The sequence below is a fragment of the Staurois parvus genome, unplaced genomic scaffold (assembly GCF_062004578.1).
Source record: "Staurois parvus isolate SC_StPar_1 unplaced genomic scaffold, SC_StPar_1.0 ptg000517l, whole genome shotgun sequence".
In the NCBI taxonomy this organism is placed as follows: Eukaryota; Metazoa; Chordata; class Amphibia; order Anura; family Ranidae; genus Staurois; species Staurois parvus.
The window spans coordinates 564681-582937 of NW_028318313.1; the positions used below are offsets into that span (position 1 = coordinate 564681).

The 18257-nt window shown below is 39.8% G+C and overlaps 1 protein-coding gene across 6 annotated transcripts in view; it reads left to right on the forward strand.

The window, feature by feature from the left end:
• Positions 1-18257, forward strand: part of FRYL (FRY like transcription coactivator) — a 467937-nt gene that overhangs the window by 419753 nt on the left and 29927 nt on the right. For all 6 annotated transcript variants that reach the window (XM_089690113.1, XM_089690112.1, XM_089690114.1 and 3 more), the window contains 7 exons: positions 1311-1451; positions 6159-6353; positions 6458-6619; positions 9243-9317; positions 9510-9686; positions 13228-13428; positions 15479-15649. In XM_089690113.1, coding sequence (XP_089546239.1) covers positions 1311-1451; positions 6159-6353; positions 6458-6619; positions 9243-9317; positions 9510-9686; positions 13228-13428; positions 15479-15649 — 1122 coding nt within the window. The remainder of the gene's footprint in view (positions 1-1310; positions 1452-6158; positions 6354-6457; positions 6620-9242; positions 9318-9509; positions 9687-13227; positions 13429-15478; positions 15650-18257) is intronic.

Consider the following 18257-nt stretch of genomic DNA (forward strand, 5'->3'; position numbering starts at 1 on the left):
GGCTAAATATTGGGGTCTTTGGGCACTTTTATTTATCCTCTTTTCCATTGTTTTACGTGGAAAGGGTTCATTAGTTCCCAAGGATCTTAGCCTTATACCCTGATCTGCTTTGTACCTGCCTTGTCAGATCCCAGACACACAGGGAACAGTCCCGTTGTTATAACAGGTCCTTCCAGCTCCCAGTCCACTAACCAATTTGATATTGCTTTCAATGCAGTTTCCCAGGTGCCTGATACCTACAGCCGGAACAGTTGTCCCTACACACCTCTGAATCTTTCTGAACTCCATCAAAAATGGCTCCCTCCTTGGTTCTCTCCTAAGGGAATTTCATGGGATAAATGACATACCTGATCACTGACTATTATTGCAGAGACCAAACATGTTACTTCTACTCCTAACCCTACAGAATCTCTGTCTGATCTGCCTGCAGCCTCTGAGCCTTCTGCCACAGAGACACCATCTCATAAGTAGTCTTAAAAATCCTTAATGGTTAATAATGTATGGTTTCTGGGGAGTCTCATGCAGCAGCTATTCATTCAAAGCTTAGAGATACTGTTTCAGCTCTTACCGATACTGTGAACACCACCTTGAAATTGGAAGAACAGCTTTCAGCTTAGGATCACTTTGATGCCCTAAAGCTGACCATATACTGATAGATCCAGCCGATTCTTATACAGGCTTCGATGAATGAATCTCTCACTGCTCCTGTTGTATTTTCACAGCTGGTCCTGCCAAATATCAAAATACCCGAGCAGTGCTTGCATCTGATTGCATGCAGCCAACGTTTTGCACAATTTTCTGCCTGGCTCCTTCAATTGTTCATTTAAGGGATGTTGGGTAGAAGGTGGCTAACAGAGCCATGCACTGGTTTAATTTTGGATTCTTCATGAGGATCCAGTCCCAATTCACATAGTGTATGGCCATCTTAAGACTACCCAGAGCTAACAATCTCTGTAGAGGTTGCTTCTGTTTTTAAGGATCCTATTGATAAGCATTTGGAGATCCATTCCAAAAATCTTGTTTTCTCTGGCTGCCACTGCATTGCAAACTAAATTTCAGGTTCAGTCCACCCATAACAGATCATTCAGCTTTTTGGGTAGCTGCAGTAGAGTCGTGTTACCTCTTGGAAAGTAGGTTTCTTCCCTCTAGTGGAGAAATCTCTATCTGAATAACCAGGCTTATACCTGTTGTATTCATTATAAGGAAAGTCTGGGCTGGAGGGGCGAGCAGCATTCCTTTTGTTGTCAGTGACTTTCCCTTTTTTATTCCACATGTAATAAGTTTTTGTGTTTCTTGTCTTTGTCTTGCAGCTCCTGGAGAAGGGCCTGTCCAGCATGCAGCAGTCATTACTGCAGATTATCTACAGCCTCCTCAGTCATATTGACCTCTCCACTGCTCCAGTGAAGCAGTTCAACCTTGAAATTATAAAAGTCATAGGAAAATATGTTCAGGTGGGGATTTTACTAGATTTAGATTGTGTGTTGGTATTGTCCGTTTAGCAGGTTGGAGGAGGGGTTATGTGTAAATGTATGTATATGTGTGTGTGTATATATATATGTATATATGTGTGTGTATATGTGTATATATATATATATATATATATATATATATATATATATATATATAGTCCGGTCCATAAATCTTGGGACATCGACACAATTCTAACATTTTTGGCTCTATATACCACCACAATGGACTTGAAATGAAACGAACAAGATGTGCTTTAACTGCAGACTGTCAGATTTAATTTGAGGGTATTTACATCCAAATCAGGTGAACGGTGTAGGAATTACAACAGTTTGCATATGTGCCTCCCACTTGTTAAGGGACCAAAAGTAATGGGACAATTGGCTTCTCAGCTGTTCCATGGCCAGGTGTGTGTTATTCCCTCGATATCCCAATTACAATGAGCAGATAAAAGGTCCAGAGTTAATTTCAAGTGTGCTATTTGCATTTGGAATCTGTTGCTGTCAACTCTCAAGATGAGATCCAAAGAGCTGTCACTATCAGTGAAGCAAGCCATCATTAGGCTGAAAAAACAAAACAAACCCATCAGAGAGATAGCAAAAACATTAGGCGTGGCCAGAACAACTGTTTGGAACATTATTAAAAAGAAGGAACGCACCGGTGAGCTCAGCAACACCAAAAGACCCGGAAGACCACGAAAAACAACTGTGGTGGATGACTGAAGAATTCTTTCCCTGGTGAAGAAAACACCCTTCACAACAGCTGGCCAGATCAAGAACACTCTCCAGGAGTAGGTGTATGTGTGTCAAAGTCAACTATCAAGAGAAGACTTCACCAGAGTGAATACAGAGGGTTCACCACAAGATGGAAACCATTGGTGAGCCTCAAAAACAGGAAGGCCAGATTAGAGTTTGCCAAACGACATCTAAAAAAGCCTTCACAGTTCTGGAGCAACATCCTATGGACAGATGAGACCAAGATCAACTTGTACCAGAGTGATGGGAAGAGAAGAGTATGGAGAAGGAAAGGAACTGCTCATGATCCTAAGCATACCACCTCATCAGTGAAGCATGGTGGTGGTAGTGTCATGGCGTGGGCATATATGGCTGCCGATGGAACTGGTTCTCTTGTATTTATTGATGATGTGACTGCTGACAAAAGCAGAAGGATGAATTCTGAAGTGTTTCGGGCAATATTATCTGCTCATATTCAGCCAAATGCTTCAGAACTCATTGGACGCCGCTTCACAGTGCAGATGGACAATGACCCAAAGCATACTGCAAAAGCAACCAAAGAGTTTTTTAAGGGAAAGAAGTGGAATGTTATGCAATGGCCAAGTCAATCACCTGACCTGAATCCGATTGAGCATGCATTTCACTTGCTGAAGACAAAACTGAAGGGAAAATGCCCCAAGAACAAGCAGGAACTGAAGACAGTTGCAGTAGAGGCCTGGCAGAGCATCACCAGGGATGAAACCCAGCGTCTGGTGATGTCTATACCTTCCAGACTTCAGGCTGTAATTGACTGCAAAGGATTTGCAACCAAGTATTAAAAAGTGAAAGTTTGATTTATGATTATTATTCTGTCCCATTACTTTTGGTCCCTTAACAAGTGGGAGGCACATATGCAAACTGTTGTAATTCCTACACCGTTCACCTGATTTGGATGTAAATACCCTCAAATTAAATCTGACAGTCTGCAGTTAAAGCACATCTTGTTCGTTTCATTTCAAATCTATTGTGGTGGTGTATAGAGCCACAAATGTTAGAATTGTGTCGATGCCCCAATATTTATGGACCTGACTGTGTGTGTGTGTATGTATGTGTGTGTGTGTGTGTGTGTGTATATATATATATATATATATATATATATATATATATATATATATATATATATGCACACACTCACACTTCCACACAGAGCAAAGATTTTCATTGTTGTATGTGCATTCCTCTCTTTAGTGCAATGCACATTGTCCCCAGAGCAAGGAACTGGGTTGCATTCACAATGTCATTCATTTAATGTGCCCAAGTGGAGTTTTTCTCTTTTTTCCTTTTTTATCCATAAAAGCCAGATGTTTTATGACTTGTAATTAATTTCCAATATCCTGCTCTGACAGAAGCATTTCTTTTTTGGCTCCCGTCAAAACCACAACATTCTATAATTCAAGGTTCTGTGCAGGAATGCCCTAGAGCACTAAGCCAGCTTGCTGTAAACTGCTCTATATATCTTTGTGCTTGGCTGGAACACTTTATTCAGGAGCACTGAAATGAAAACAGTGAATGAGGTCAGCTTAGCAGCACCAGCAATACCATTCTCAGAAGTAAATGTGACTGTAGAGATGTACATAGCAGCGCTTCAGGTCTCAAGGTCTGCTTGTATTCTACAGAAGAACAGGCTTAAAGCAGTATTAAACACAAAACCAAAAAATGTAATATATTGCAGCTGACTAATCTTTAAAGAGGTACTCCACTTGTATTGAAAAAAAAAATCCCCTCTGGGTGATCAGTGTACATTTCTAATCAAGACTTAAAAGAATGCAGTGTCTGAATCCCTGGGAGCATTTCACTAAAAATGAAATATTTGTTGAAGAGGATGCCCAAATCTGATTTGCATCTTAGTACAGACTTCTGGGAAAATCAGTGAGTCAATCTCATAAGCAGGAAAGTACATTTCTTGCGGTGTTCTTTACAGAAGACATCCAGGTTGCCATATTGCATTGAATTTTTAAAAAAATTACAGCACTGTAAATTGAAAGGAAAGGTAAATTTTAATAACATTCAAATACAGTATGACTTGTGTAATAATTGTATATGCTATATTTTTTTTCTAAATGACATGTAGCAGGATACATTTTGACCTAAATTTATGAAGAAATTTGATTTTATTAGATATGTTTTCTAACGGAAAGTAGAAAATATTCGTTTTTTTTGGGTTTTGTCAGCACATAGGATGAAGTAGACATCAGACCACATTTTAATGTATCACACCTTATGTTCTCAGTTATGCAGATGTGTATTAATACCACAGTCTAGTCCCTGTCCTTCTGGTAAGCGTCACTTTTGTGCCATTGCTGTGTTGGGCAGGATCACTTGCCAATAGTGTGCTCTAGCAGGTATTGGGGTAGACTCTGAAACCATACATCTTTAAAGGATCTGCATGTTAGAACACTTGGTCATTCTGGGCAACTGAAGTGCCTACTTTCAAAACATCTGAATTACCATGGGTGAGAGGTATCTGCAAAGGATTTCTGTGTTCATTCTGTTATAAAACAGATTGGTCTTTAGGGTTCACCGTTGTGGACATATTTCTGTACACTAGCAACTAGTTGTGAGAGCACGTGTCTGGTGTCTGATGCTGTTCTCTAGATCTACAGACTCTGCATGAGCCTGGGGAGATAAGGACTTCTTAATGTGTTCTCTTTGTCTTCTGAGACTGTTTTAGGGAATTCCCAAACTACATCCATTTACTCCAAATCATTAGAAATAGACCAAGCATTTTGGAACATGTGAATGCAGTTTCTATTCTTTTGGCTTATATATAGGTTCTCAGTTCAGTCACCGTGGGCAATGCAATAAGTGGTTCCTGTCCGATTGATACAACCACATATGTATTTTTACCTGAGCATCAGAAAATATATATTTAAAGCATATGTCAATGCAAAATAAAAAAAACACATATACAGTACATGTTGAATACACACACATTTTTCAGTTTATCACTTGAAAGACCATGCAAGGTACAGAACAGTACTTGTTGATCTGCCAGAAATAAACTCGGATCTTAATTTCCTATTATGGGCTTACAACACACAACATTTTTGTGGCCTGAGTGGTGTCAGCCCTGCCAGTTTTGTTTTTTTTTTTAAACTACTCTGCTACTCCCACTGTCTTCTTTTCTGTAACATAGGGACTAATTGAATTGTAGTCAAAGATGAGAACAGGAAGGGCTGAATAGTCTTTTTGAGAAACACATTCAGGGAGCACTGAACTAGCCCTGAATTTTTTGACAAGATTAACAGGTATTTTTTGGACTCATGAAGCAGATATAACAAAATGCTTGCAATGGTATTGTTAACAGACCAAAAAGTAGCAAATTAAGTAAGTTCATTGTTAGGCTGGCCATACATTATGCAATTTTCTTTCCTACAACCATGGGTTGAAGGAAAGAAAATCACTCTATTCCCCCATCAAAACAGACAATCCTCACGCTGTCACAATACAATATCAAGCAGCAACGATTGTACAAAAAAGAAAACAGCCTGGTTGTACTGAAATCAATTGATAGATCAACTTCAATACAAACCTGCTTCAATACAAACCAGCCTGTCCAGAAATGGATCAAATTCATCCATTTCATGCTGAACTGGCAGACTTTCAATCCGTCTTGCCGGATTTAGGATTTACAGACACTTTATACATTTGGCTTCAGTGCTTTATTAGATACTGAGAGATGTGTGAAGTAGTTAACACCTGCTCTCTTCTTTGTTACTAACTCTTCTCAGGGTATTGTTTTCAACCATTAGCATTTATTCAGGCTGATCAGCTTTCAGGTAAAGAATTGTATTTAGCCCCTGATTTTTGTGCTGCCTGCTACTTGGCATGTTCTTTTTTGCTATGTTCTATTTCATCCATAGTTTTTGTGCTTGTATTTTTCTTATTATAATTATATTTTACTGTTTGTCCTGTCAGAGTGCGTATTGGAGAGAAGCACTGAATATCCTTAAACTGGTGGTCTCCCGCTCAGCCTGTCTTGTAGTGCCAAATGACGCTCCAAAATCCTACAGAGATATAAGCTCACCTGAAATCTCATTTACAAAAATATTTAATTGTGCCTCAAAAGAGCTACCTGGAAAAACATTAGATTTTCATTTTGACATATCAGAGGTGAGATCCTGTGTAATCAGAATTACTTGTTCATATTTACTTTCATGCCTCCATCTCCAGGACATTGCCAGATCTCACTTATATTGGCCTGTATTTGTTTGTAGACACCAATAATAGGACAGAAGTATGGAGACCAGCACAGCGCAGCAGGAAGAAATGGGAAGGCAAAAGTCATTGCTGTAACTCGAAGTACATCCTCCACTTCCTCTGGTTCAAACTCCAATGCTCTTGTCCCTGTTAGCTGGAAAAGACCACAGCTCTCTCAGGTAGTGGAACTATTCAGGTGACAGCTGTATTGTAAAAATAATTCTTCTCCCAAAAATAAAATGCTTCTAACGCTGTGGGGGTTTTTACCTTATTACATTCTTCCGTGTCCAGGACCCCCCCCCCCCCAGCATCCTCCATATGTACCTGAGCCCGATTTTGATCCAGCGCTGTGCACAAGAGTAGTAGCTTTCTCCGCTCTCGCCCTCCTTCAGGGCAGATTGATAGCAACATGAGGCAGTGACTCCCGCTGTTGTCAATCAAATCCTATGACAAGGGAGCGGAGCCATGCTGTCTGTGTCCATGACTGTAGGAGCAAGCCTACATAAGTGCCCCCCTTAGTACCCCCCCTTAACTGATTTGCTAGGGGGAAGAGCCGGGAGCACCCACAGGTGACCCCAAAAGAAGAGGATCAGGGCTGTTATGTGTACAGAGCAGGTAAGTGTAACTTGTTTGTTTTTTTTAAAGAAAAATGAAAGGCTTAGAATCACTAGAAGTTATCCTCTTTAAAGGTACCCAGAAAAGGAATATGTTTGCGCTCTCCTCATTGTGGTGGTCACCACTGTGAAAAATCAAGGGCCGATTTTTGTTTATAACAAAAAAAAAGTAACTTAGGCTACAATATTCACCTTTAACCCGAAGTTTACCTCTGAAGTACCTCAGTGTCTGGCCCATAGAAGAGGAGAAGCTTGGACTTGTTCAGATCCTAGTCTGAACCCTTGTGAGCAAGCCTACCAGAAAGCTGTCACTATATTGGGCCAATCACAGCTGCATACAATACAGTACCTTGAAAAAGTATTCATACCCCTTGAAATTCTCCACATTTTGCCAATGTAAATGTATTTTATTGGGATTTTATGTGATAGATTAACACAAAGTGGCATATAATTGTGAAGTGGAAGGAAAATGATAAATGGTTTGCAAGGTTTTTTACATATAAATATCTGAAAAGTGTGGCGTGCATTTGTATTTAGCCCCCCGGAGTCAATACTTTGTAGAACAACCTTTCACTGCAATTACAGCTGCAAGTCTTTTTGGGGATGTCTCTACCAGCTTTGCACATCTAGAGAGTGACATTTTTGCCCATTCTTCTTTGCAAAATAGCTCAGGCTCTGGCAGATTGGATGGAGAGTGTCTGAGAACAGCAATGTTCAAGTCTTTTCACAGATTCTCAATTGGATTTAGGTCTGGACTTTGACTGGGCCATTCTAACACATGAATATGCTTTGATCTAAACCATTCCATTGTAGCTCTGGCTGTATGTTTAGTATCATTGTCCTGCTGGAAGAGGAACCTCCGCCCCAGTCTCAAGTCTTTTGCAGACTCTAACAGGTTTTCCTCTAAGATTGCCCTGTATTTGGCTCTATCCATCTTCCCATCAACTCTGACCAGCTTCCCTGTCCCTGCTGAAGAAAAGCATTACCACAACATGATGCTGCCACCATCATGTTTCACGGTGCACATGGTGTGTTCAGGGCGATGTGCAGTGTTGTCTGCTTTTCTCTGCGTCCCTTCTAACAGAAGTTGATCAAACAATCAACTTCTGTCATGTAGGGATAGCCACACACCGAGTAAAATTCAGGTTTAGCAGGGATTTATTCAGTAAACTGCACACAGCAGCCTCTACCCACTAGAAGACCCTAAAGAGTAAATCCACTTTATGTTGAGAAAAAACCAATCCCCTCTGGATGATCAGTGTACATTGTAACAACATTTCTTGCAGATTCCTGTTTCTGCTCTGAAGAAAAAGCCATTTGTTTGTGCAGAGTGAATCTAAATGGGAGTGTGTTTTTTTCATCATCAATCAGCTGATGCAATTTGCAGTCTCAATCCCTTTAGAAGTGAATAGCTCTTTGGTAGTAACTCTCAAAAAATTACATTTTTGCTGAAGATGATGTCTAAAATCTTACTTGTATCTAAGTGCAGACTTCTGGGAAAATCAGTGAGCCAAAGACACAAGCAGAAAATTACATCTCTGGATAAGTTGTGTACACCATCCAGGTTGCCTTATTGCATTTCATTTTACAGGCAATTACAGTGCTAGAGCTTTAAATGAAAAGGTCACTTTTAATAACATTAATTTACAAATATGGCTTGTGTAGCAGTTGTACTGTATATATTATATTATTATTATTTTTTTTCCATTTGCTTTTCTTTCCCCACAAAAGTGGAGTTACCAGTTAAAATAAGAGAAAGTTCCACTGGCACACAAATAGTTACTACCCTGCTGTGATTTGTCAGATCTTCTACTTAATCTGTGCTGAGTAGCTGGTTCATCCTGCAGGTCAGAGCTTACATGAAGGGATTTTTCCAGCAGCATCCAGATTTTCTTCTAGGAGCTTCCACAGTTTATATTTCCTTCAGATCTTTCTAAATGGTGCAGTCTGCTTGCAACTTGTAGATTTAAAAAATTTAGAATAACTCATGACTGTAACCTACAATCATTGCTTTCATTGTGCTGCTATAAGAAATTGGGGTGTTAAGAGCATCTGAGCAAAGTAAATGTTCTGCCTGCCATTAATTGATGTTGTTTTTTGATTGTTTCTCTTTATGATTATCTGATTGATAAGAAGATGCACACTGTTTATGCTAATTTTCTTCTCCATTATGACCTTTCTTTTCCAGAGGAGAACTCGAGAAAAGTTAATGAATGTCCTGTCTCTGTGTGGGCCAGACTCAGGTCTCCCCAAAAATCCATCCGTAAGTGTGACTTCTTGTCTTTGCAGACACTAATTAAACTCACTGTAATTGTGCTCCTTGCATGTCATTTGGCTGTAGCATAATAAACACTTTGCTGAGAGAGCCTCGGCACCTGTAAATTGTCACAAGTCAGCCACACACAGAGAATATGAGTGTTTAGAAAGCTTGTTTTCCAATCTCTGCTCTCCACAGGTGGTCTTCTCATCAAATGAAGATCTGGAAGGTGGAGATCAGCAGACCAGCCTGATTTTGAGCACAGAGGAAGCCATTCAAGAGGAGGAAGTGACTGTTGAGGACACCGGCAGTGAACAGCAGTTTGGTGTCTTCAAGGACTTTGATTTTCTGGATGTTGAATTAGAAGATGCTGAGGTGAGAGTGCTGTGCCTGTCTTTTAAATGTCGACCAGTCGCCTCTGGAAACCCATTAACTGCAAACTGTAGGGGTTTTGATAATGAAAAGAAAATAAGACTGAATCAGAACAGATATTTCATATCAATGGAGTTCATACATGTAGGAAACCAAACAAATTCTAGCCATAATATATAGTAGAATCCAAGGGAGGATATGCTCTGAAACAATTTTTTTTAATCAATCAGTATTTATAAGGTGTGAATACAAGGAGAGTTGTTTTCTTTGTAGAGCTAGGCTCTTGATCGGTAACCTCTCAGCCTTTCTCCAGCCTATAATGTCTAATTTCATAAAACCATTGTATCTGTCTAGTTAAAATTACCTTGCTCCTGGACCCCATTCTTTTAAATTCCTTTCATGACTTTAAATACAATTAGTGATGTTGGGCTGTGCAAAAGGTATTTTTCCTTCTAAAGCTGTTATCAGTTTTAATATGGACTGTTAGAAGGTGCCATTGTCCGTCTCTCAAGATGTAAACTAATTCCTGGCCATGGGACATCTCTTTAGCATCACTGCTACTGCCTTTAATAAGTATGAAGGATCTAAGTTGGACAGTGAAAGCTTCCATCTGAGATTTCCCAAACAGGTATTTAGAATAATGACAGACTGTGATTGAGAACTTGGACCTATAGCTGTTTGTGCCATGCTATTGGCTATAGAGGATTCCCTTCAAAATAAAATCCAGCATGTGCAGGAATGGACAGGTCTAAGGTCTTGACTCAGACGCTGGACCACATTTGGCTATTGCTAAAGCTGTTTCTCTGTGTTTAGGGCTCATTTTGGTGCTATACAAAGTGGGTCATCATACATGTAGACACCTCTAGGATCCTGCTGCCAGTTTGCCTCTTTAAACAAGACCATGGGGTCACTGTCCTATATGACTGAAAGAGCCGTTCTATGATATTCCTCTCAGTGCAAGACCATGCTTTTTATAATACATAAGAGATTTTGCATAAAACGTAATGCGTTCTAAGTATATATAACAGCCTTCATTTTTCTTTAGAGTTAAACTAATATGTATTCATATTATTTCAACATAAAAATAGATTAAGCTGATTTGAGGAAATCCCAAATATGCTTAACCAGTCCCAGATTTAGGTTTTAGGGCTCATTCATATGTGCATTCATCCCTGTACAGCGTAAACGGTTTACTTTTTGTACTAGCACTGAGCTGTGTGTAGACAGCCTATATGCATGGATATGAATCAGCTGTACACCTGCACAGCAGAGTTTGACAGGTATGCAGGAATGAGTGCAAGCTCCCAGACCTTGTGCATCCAGGTCGGTGCACCCTTCCCTGCTTACCTGTCAAATTTTGGCTATGCAGGTAGGTTCATACAACAGATGCATATCAGTTTACTTTATAAATAGCTTTTGCATTATACGAGGCTGTGTGCCCATGTGAAGGAGCCTTTAAAATGACACTAAACAGTATCCTTTTAATCCAAAAATAACTCCTATACACTGACTACTGTAAACTATTTTTATGAAACTGTTTCCTTCTGCATTTTTCTGCCTCCTTGTAACGTCCCCCTTGAGTTCAGAAACCTCTCCTTTTCCTCGTCACTTCCGTTTGTTTAAACCGAGCATTACATGTTTGTTGCAGCCATGTGCAGCGCTCTATGCACAGTACAAATCCCATAGTTCCTAGTCAAGAATTTATACTTGAAAATTATTATTATACAGGATTTATATAGCGCCAACAGTTTGCTCAGTGCTTTACAATATAACTGGAGACAATACAGCAACAATACAGTTCAATACAAGAGGGATAGGAGGGCCCTGCTCCTTGGAGCTTACAATCTAAGAAAATAAATTTCCTTTTTTTAGACCAGAGTTAAGAGGCACTTTCAGCTGACAAGTAGCGTTTATAGATCAAACACATTTAAATGGTCAGTCCATCCAAGTGCCAATTTTGTTAGCTGCTAAAAAGTTGAATAAAACAACTGTTTCTTAAGTCTCCTAGTTCCCAGGGCTGCCATGGCCAGTAAATGATCGTCCTCCTTTCCCTGTTAGAATTTTTTATATATATATATATATTATAATTATTGCAGCAGTAGAAGTAGAAATTCTCTTAAGTGTGAACATAGCCAGAAACTATGGCAGTGATACCTTGCCACCGAAGTTCAAGTGCAAATTATATGCAAAGCCAGCTGGAGACTTGGCCTTTCAAGATTTCAGCATTAACTGAAAGATCACTGTTGGGTAAACTGACCCTTTAGAGTGAGTATGGCCTAAATTTAATATTAAAGCGGAAAGAAACCCTATGATTTAACTGTTTAAAAAAACAATGACATTACCGGCATGCCTGGAATACTAACGGTCACATTTGCTTGTGTTCCCAACCAAACTGTCATACCGGATCCCATGTGCAGCACCATGGCAGTTGCAGAACAAACAGTATAAGATTGCAACTTCCTTGGCCGAAATGGATAGGAGGCTTTAGTTCCGCTTCAAGGCGCTGTCAGTTGGCAGTGCCTCAGTGGTTAGGATAATCTCTGACATTTGCCAGTTGAATGAGAGAGGACAGGGGCTTCATGTCAGCTTGGCTTGAAGTCCATGCCCTTGTGCATATAGCCTAGGATACATGGGCTCATACGTTGGTTTAGTTGCTTCAAAGTAGGTGCTTGCCTGCATCACATCAGTAGAGTGTTGGAATGAGTACCTTTAGGCCATGACAAGTTGACTTGAAGTTTCCAGATTAAAGGAAACCCATAGTAAGAGAATATGCCATTGCTGACATCTCTTGAAAATGCCAGTTGCTGGCTTTCATGCTGATACAGTGGTTTCAGTACTGCATGTACATTGTGACATCCCAAACTGCATGCCCTTACCGGGACACCGACTTAGTAATAAAGCCACAAGCAGCTGGGCAACTAGCATTCTTAGAATGGGGTCAGCAATGACAAACCCTGTTTTTCTCTCTGTGACAGTTTTCTTTAAACAACTGTGCAGCATGTAAATAGTTTACAATTTCAGAAATTGATGATCATTTCCTGCTAAGGTTCATTGCCGAAAAAAAACAAAATTCCCAATTTTAGTCAGCCCTAATGTACCCTGTACATTAACATGGCAGTGCTGCTCTGCCCAGCGTTTAGTCTGTATAAGTGATGTTTAAGTGATACATAACTGTTTTCTCCTGCCTCTGTGTTTGTCCTTGTTACTTATGAATATTTGTGTTTTCCTTTTTGCTAACCAGGAGCTGCAGGTAAGTTGCAGCCTGGTGGAGTGGCTTGTTTTAGCTGTGATCCCATGTGCTTTGTGTTTTTGCCAAATATAAAATGTGCAAGGTTTGCTGTTTGATTAATAGATCTGTATATTGGCCAAGTTATCTGTTCCCTGTCTTGATCTTGTATCTCTGTTTTGTTCTTGAATTGTGCCCCCCCTCCCCCCTTTGTTTCAGAGCCATTATTTTAATAGCTTGCACTGCTTGTGAGTCTTAATGTTCTATGTAAAATTTGACATAAATTGCCTAAATGTTTTCTTGGATTTGTCTTCACAGGGCGAAAGTGTCGACAACTTCAACTGGGGAGTACGTAGACGTTCATTGGACAGTATTGACAAAGGTGACACCCCGTCTCTGCAGGAATGTCAGTACTCAGGTAGCACTCCTAGCTTGAACCTAACCAACCAGGAGGACACAGATGAGTCTTCAGAAGAGGAAGCGCTGACTGCTAGTCAAATTTTGACTCATTCACAGATGGTATGATATCAGAGTCCATCTTTGACTTCCATGCACTCTCAAATTTGTAAATTTAATGCCTGATCATAGTAGACTAAAATGCTTGTGTCAGATCACTTGTCTCTTACAATGGCTGTTACTTATGGAATAGTAAGGGCTGCTGCTTGTTTACTTTCCTATAGTAGCTTTGCATGTAGATGACTTTTTGTGAAACTGTGCTGTTTAGCAAACCATAGATAGCAACTGTGTAAAACTATACTTTGCTTACTACAATTTTGCTTCAGCTTCCTTTATCTCTCTTACTCCGTTGGATGGAAATATTTTGTTTTCCTATTAACTGAACTAAAAAAAACTTCTCCCGCCAGTCAGGCAAGGAGAGATGATGTCATTGTATCTACACAGACTGTTAATGAACCAACTTTACCTTCAAAAGTCTCATCTCCTGTCTGAGTTCTAAAGCATCCCTACCAGGTTGTTTAAAATGGAGCTTAAAATTCCCAGCGAAATAGGTAGTATACTCACCTTTCAGCGTCCTATGCCTCCTTACTCCCCATTCATTCCAGTGCTGTAGCGTTTGTCAGACTCTTCAGCATTCAGCACTCCAGGAGTGTTTGTATGCTCCCCCCCCCACTGCACATTGTGGTTCCTTCCTCCGACCCTTATAAAACTACAAGAATAAGCATTGGCTTAATGAGACACTGCCACCAACTTAAATTGCAGGTACACTAAATGCACAATAAACTCAGATTTTAAAAGCTTACCTGCAGTTATTTTTCTTTCCATAAACAATTTTACGTTCATTTGCAATGTGTCTTTAAACTTGCTAGAAAAAATGACTAGTCTATTCCTAGCACAGCCCCCTTTATTATTGGTAATAGACATCTGCTCTTCTGGGGTTGTCTAATTACTGTCTGTGCTCACTGCTTCTCTGCCTCTTTTATGTAGTTGCTGCAGAAGGAGCAAAGAGGAATAGTGTCACTTGAGTTTGCTGGGGTCACTGACATCTTACCAAGATGTCAGATCCTAGCAGCAGTCTCAGGGCTTTTGAATGGCTACACATATGTCAAATCCACTTTTAGTCTTATGGAAATATTTTTGTTGAAATGAGTGGTCTGGCAACAGGGTCTCTTTAAGGTTTGATGGATGGACCTATTGTACACAGCGAGGGATACAGGCATCCAACTCTTCCATACGTGTTGAATGCCGAGAGGGGGTAGTAGAAACGAGCCGCTGAAGAATGGGAGTATAATACTTCTTCTCTTGCAGAAAAAATTTCAGCTGCAATTTTATAGAACGTGACAGGGTCACTTTAACAGCTTCTATCTAAGTAATGCTAGAGAATTGTAACAACATAGAGGGAGGAATGGCACAATTTGGCCCAAACAGCAGTAAGACTGTCTAGCAGGGAAGAGTCACAGTATACAGCCTGATTAGTATAATCAGAAAACTAAATGTCATCATCCTTTGCTTTCTGGCTACTGTTAGGAGTCTTGGGATCCAAGATGTTACCTCTGAAATTACATTTTTAGGGAAAGGAGCTGTAACCCAGCCACCCTGTACTCTGCAATGTGCAGAATTTTTTTAGAGCCATTCCAACTCAGCCAGTGTTATTAAGTACAATAAATTTACTGTAATATAAATAGATTTTTTCTTACCAGTATTCTTTTAGACAAATTAATTTCATACCATCCACTTAGATGTACAGTATAAACTTCTTGGAGATCTGTATTAATGACAGCCTTTAAAATGAACCTGTGGCCATGCTGTGGTCATTCCAGTATTTACCGCTGTAGCTGCAGGCATTATTGAGCAATTCATCCTCAGATTTCACAGTTGATGCAGTAAAGTTTGTCAAGTCATTCTCACAACAGTTCAGCTCACCCTGCTTCCTTATTACCTTAGTTCCTGCTTTCTGTTTACCTGAGGGATTAGAATTGAAAGTCACTGCTGGGAGGAGGGAACATGGTGAGCTGAGCTGACTTATTGCAGGGACAGAAACTGGAACTGGGCTTTTAAACTGCTGTCTCTGCTGTTATGACTGCTTATTTTATTTTGTGCTTGTTTCCCGTAGGTTAATAATGACTCTACAGCAGAGGACAGCACGGCTGACCACATGGACCACTTCCTCCAGCCTCAGGACTCACTCACTAATGCTCTGACAGAGGAAGTACTGCAAACCAGAGCTGAGACCCCCAGTGTGGAGGTGACCCCTCCAGATAGCGCTAACAGTCAGCTGCCTGAGGTGGGGAGAAATCTGGGCTGGTGCATGGCTGATCTGGGCTCCTTTTAGTTCTGTCTCGTAGATTTTCTTTTGATTTCATGCAGCTGTCCTACACATCAAATGAGATCTTTTTTGTTTTTTTCTTACTTTTTAATATTTCTAACCTGTTTGGGGTCCTAATCACAGTATTATTTATCATTATAATTGCACACGCCCCAAAGGTTACAAATATTTGTTAAGCTGTTACTGTTTTGGGTGAATTGGTTAATTTATTGTACAGTTTTGGGCATGGTTACGTTGATTTTAGAGCAATTTTGTTTCTCTGTGGTGCTTCTTTGTAGCTGATCATTTTATTCATTGTGTGTGATTTGGGCTGTAATTGGGGTTAGGACCTCAGGCCAGCTCTGTTAGTGATTGATATTTTGTAACCATGGTGACACAACAAAATCCCAGCTTCACAATGTTAAAAGGCCAGTGTGTGGATGAGAAATGGCAGCTAACTGGGGACCAGTCATTTGTAAGTATCTCTATTTCTGTCATAAATTAAGTTTTTGTTTTTCTGAGAATCATTTTAGAGATAATTGCTACCATTGTTTTAATTGAGCCCAGAGTGGCAAGAAATGAAAAAATTAAATAACACATGGCACCCACTGACTGATTTGTCTGAAAGATGGATACAGTGAAAGCCTTGTTCCCTTCTCTTGATAGAAAAGAGAACAACCTAGTGGCTGTGAAGAGATTAGCAATTCCCTTTTTCAGAAGTGTTGGTTACTGCAAATGTTTTTAGCATGACTGTAGCAGGTGATGCTCGAATTGGTTGCATCACCTGCTTTGATCAGGCCATATATGACCAACCATAAGGGATCAGTCATGATTGAGCTGCCACAAGAGTATGAATATCTGGTCTTAATGTTTAAGCACTGCGTAAACTGAAGGCACTATATAAGTACTTGAAATAAATAATGTTTATGTCAAGCTATTTTTTTGGTTTTGGATAGTATTGGAAAGGATCAGAACCTCTGTTGGGTATTTACTGCTGCCTGAGATTTTTCCTTTCAAGAATAAAGTAGAACTAAAGGATAGAATAAGGGAGGCCTAAAACCTATCAGGTGCTTTTTTTGGGAGGGGGGGGGGGGTGTGCTATTGGTGTCTCATTGGAGAGATTTTCTTTCACTTCCTCTCCATAGCCAAACAGAAATTGAGAGGAAGTTGTCACCTCCGTCATCTGGACTAGTGTCCCCATTGTAACATTTCCTCTCTATTGCTGTTCAATGTTGGGATTTTTCTTTACCATTATCCTTGAAAGTGAATGTAAAAATTACAAAGACAGTAACAAATGACACAGACAGCAAGAAAAACCTGACAGATGTTTTAATCACTCTCCACTCTATCCAAAACTAAAAAACAAAAGTTTTGCCTTTAGTTATACTTTAAATCTACAGGCAAAACAGACAGAAATATCAATAGATTTTTATTAGCATATGAAGAGCTAGATTTCCTGACATTGCGTGTTGCTATACTACTTGACCAGTGAAGCCATTGTCACCAAAACAGAAAGTGAGGGAAAATCTCAATAACCGATCCCCATAATTTATTTCAGGTACTGACTTAGGTACTTATAATTAAAGTTTGGATATTATTGGATCAAGAAAGTAATTCAATCCTTTTTTGAAATTCCATTATTATTTTTGCCATTTTGCCAAAAGTATTTAAACATTAACCTCCTTCCTGTAGATGAAAGATGTATATTTGGTCAAGTCAGTGATGACCTAAATTCTTGACAGTTTGCCCTGTCAACTAGCTCACCTCATCCTTCAGTTCCTAAAGCTGGGTATAGATGGATTGAAACTCTGCTGAAGCAGTTGAATTTTGATCTGTGTGTGGCCCGGCCTGTTCGACCCTTCCACTTTTTGTAGTGTGATTTACATGCATTTCTGCATGTCCTGTATAGGGCAGCCCATTCACTTGAATGGGCTACCCTATTTGCATTTGTCGTGGCAAAGAAGCTCAAGGACCAAATTTTGGCCCTGGGACAAGCTTGTATTTATTCACTCAGGTTTTGCTATGCAACAATTGTAAAATCACGCCACATTTAAAAACAAATGGCACCCAAACGCTCAGTGTGCTTTGACACAATTTGAATCCCAAATAGCTAAAGTGTGAATGGGGCTTAATATTCTATGCCCAGCCTAAGAGTACAGAACATTGATCATTGGCTGAGAACTGTAGTTAAGAGGAATGTATCTCTTGGTCTCTTGTTATTTATTTATACATTTTGCAACATATATATTTTTTATTAGGCCCTCAGTTAGTTATTTAGAATTGAACATTCATATTCTTACATAAACCCATCTATGACAGGTTCTCTTTAAAGAGACTGACTTTGCCAATTCAGGGCCCTCCCCATGTTCTGTTTCAGAGCCAAGAGTCCAAACCCTCTGTCAAAATATTAGGCAATGTAAACCTCTTCCTCCTCTTCAGTGATCAGATCTTGTGATTGACTGTTCAGGCTCAATCACTGCACCCTGGGGAGGTCTCATTCTTCTTCATACACTCATAAGAACGCCAAAGAATGTCAGGGGAGTACTGAGAAGGTGAGTATCAGAGAGTTGGTGGTTCTTCTTAAAAT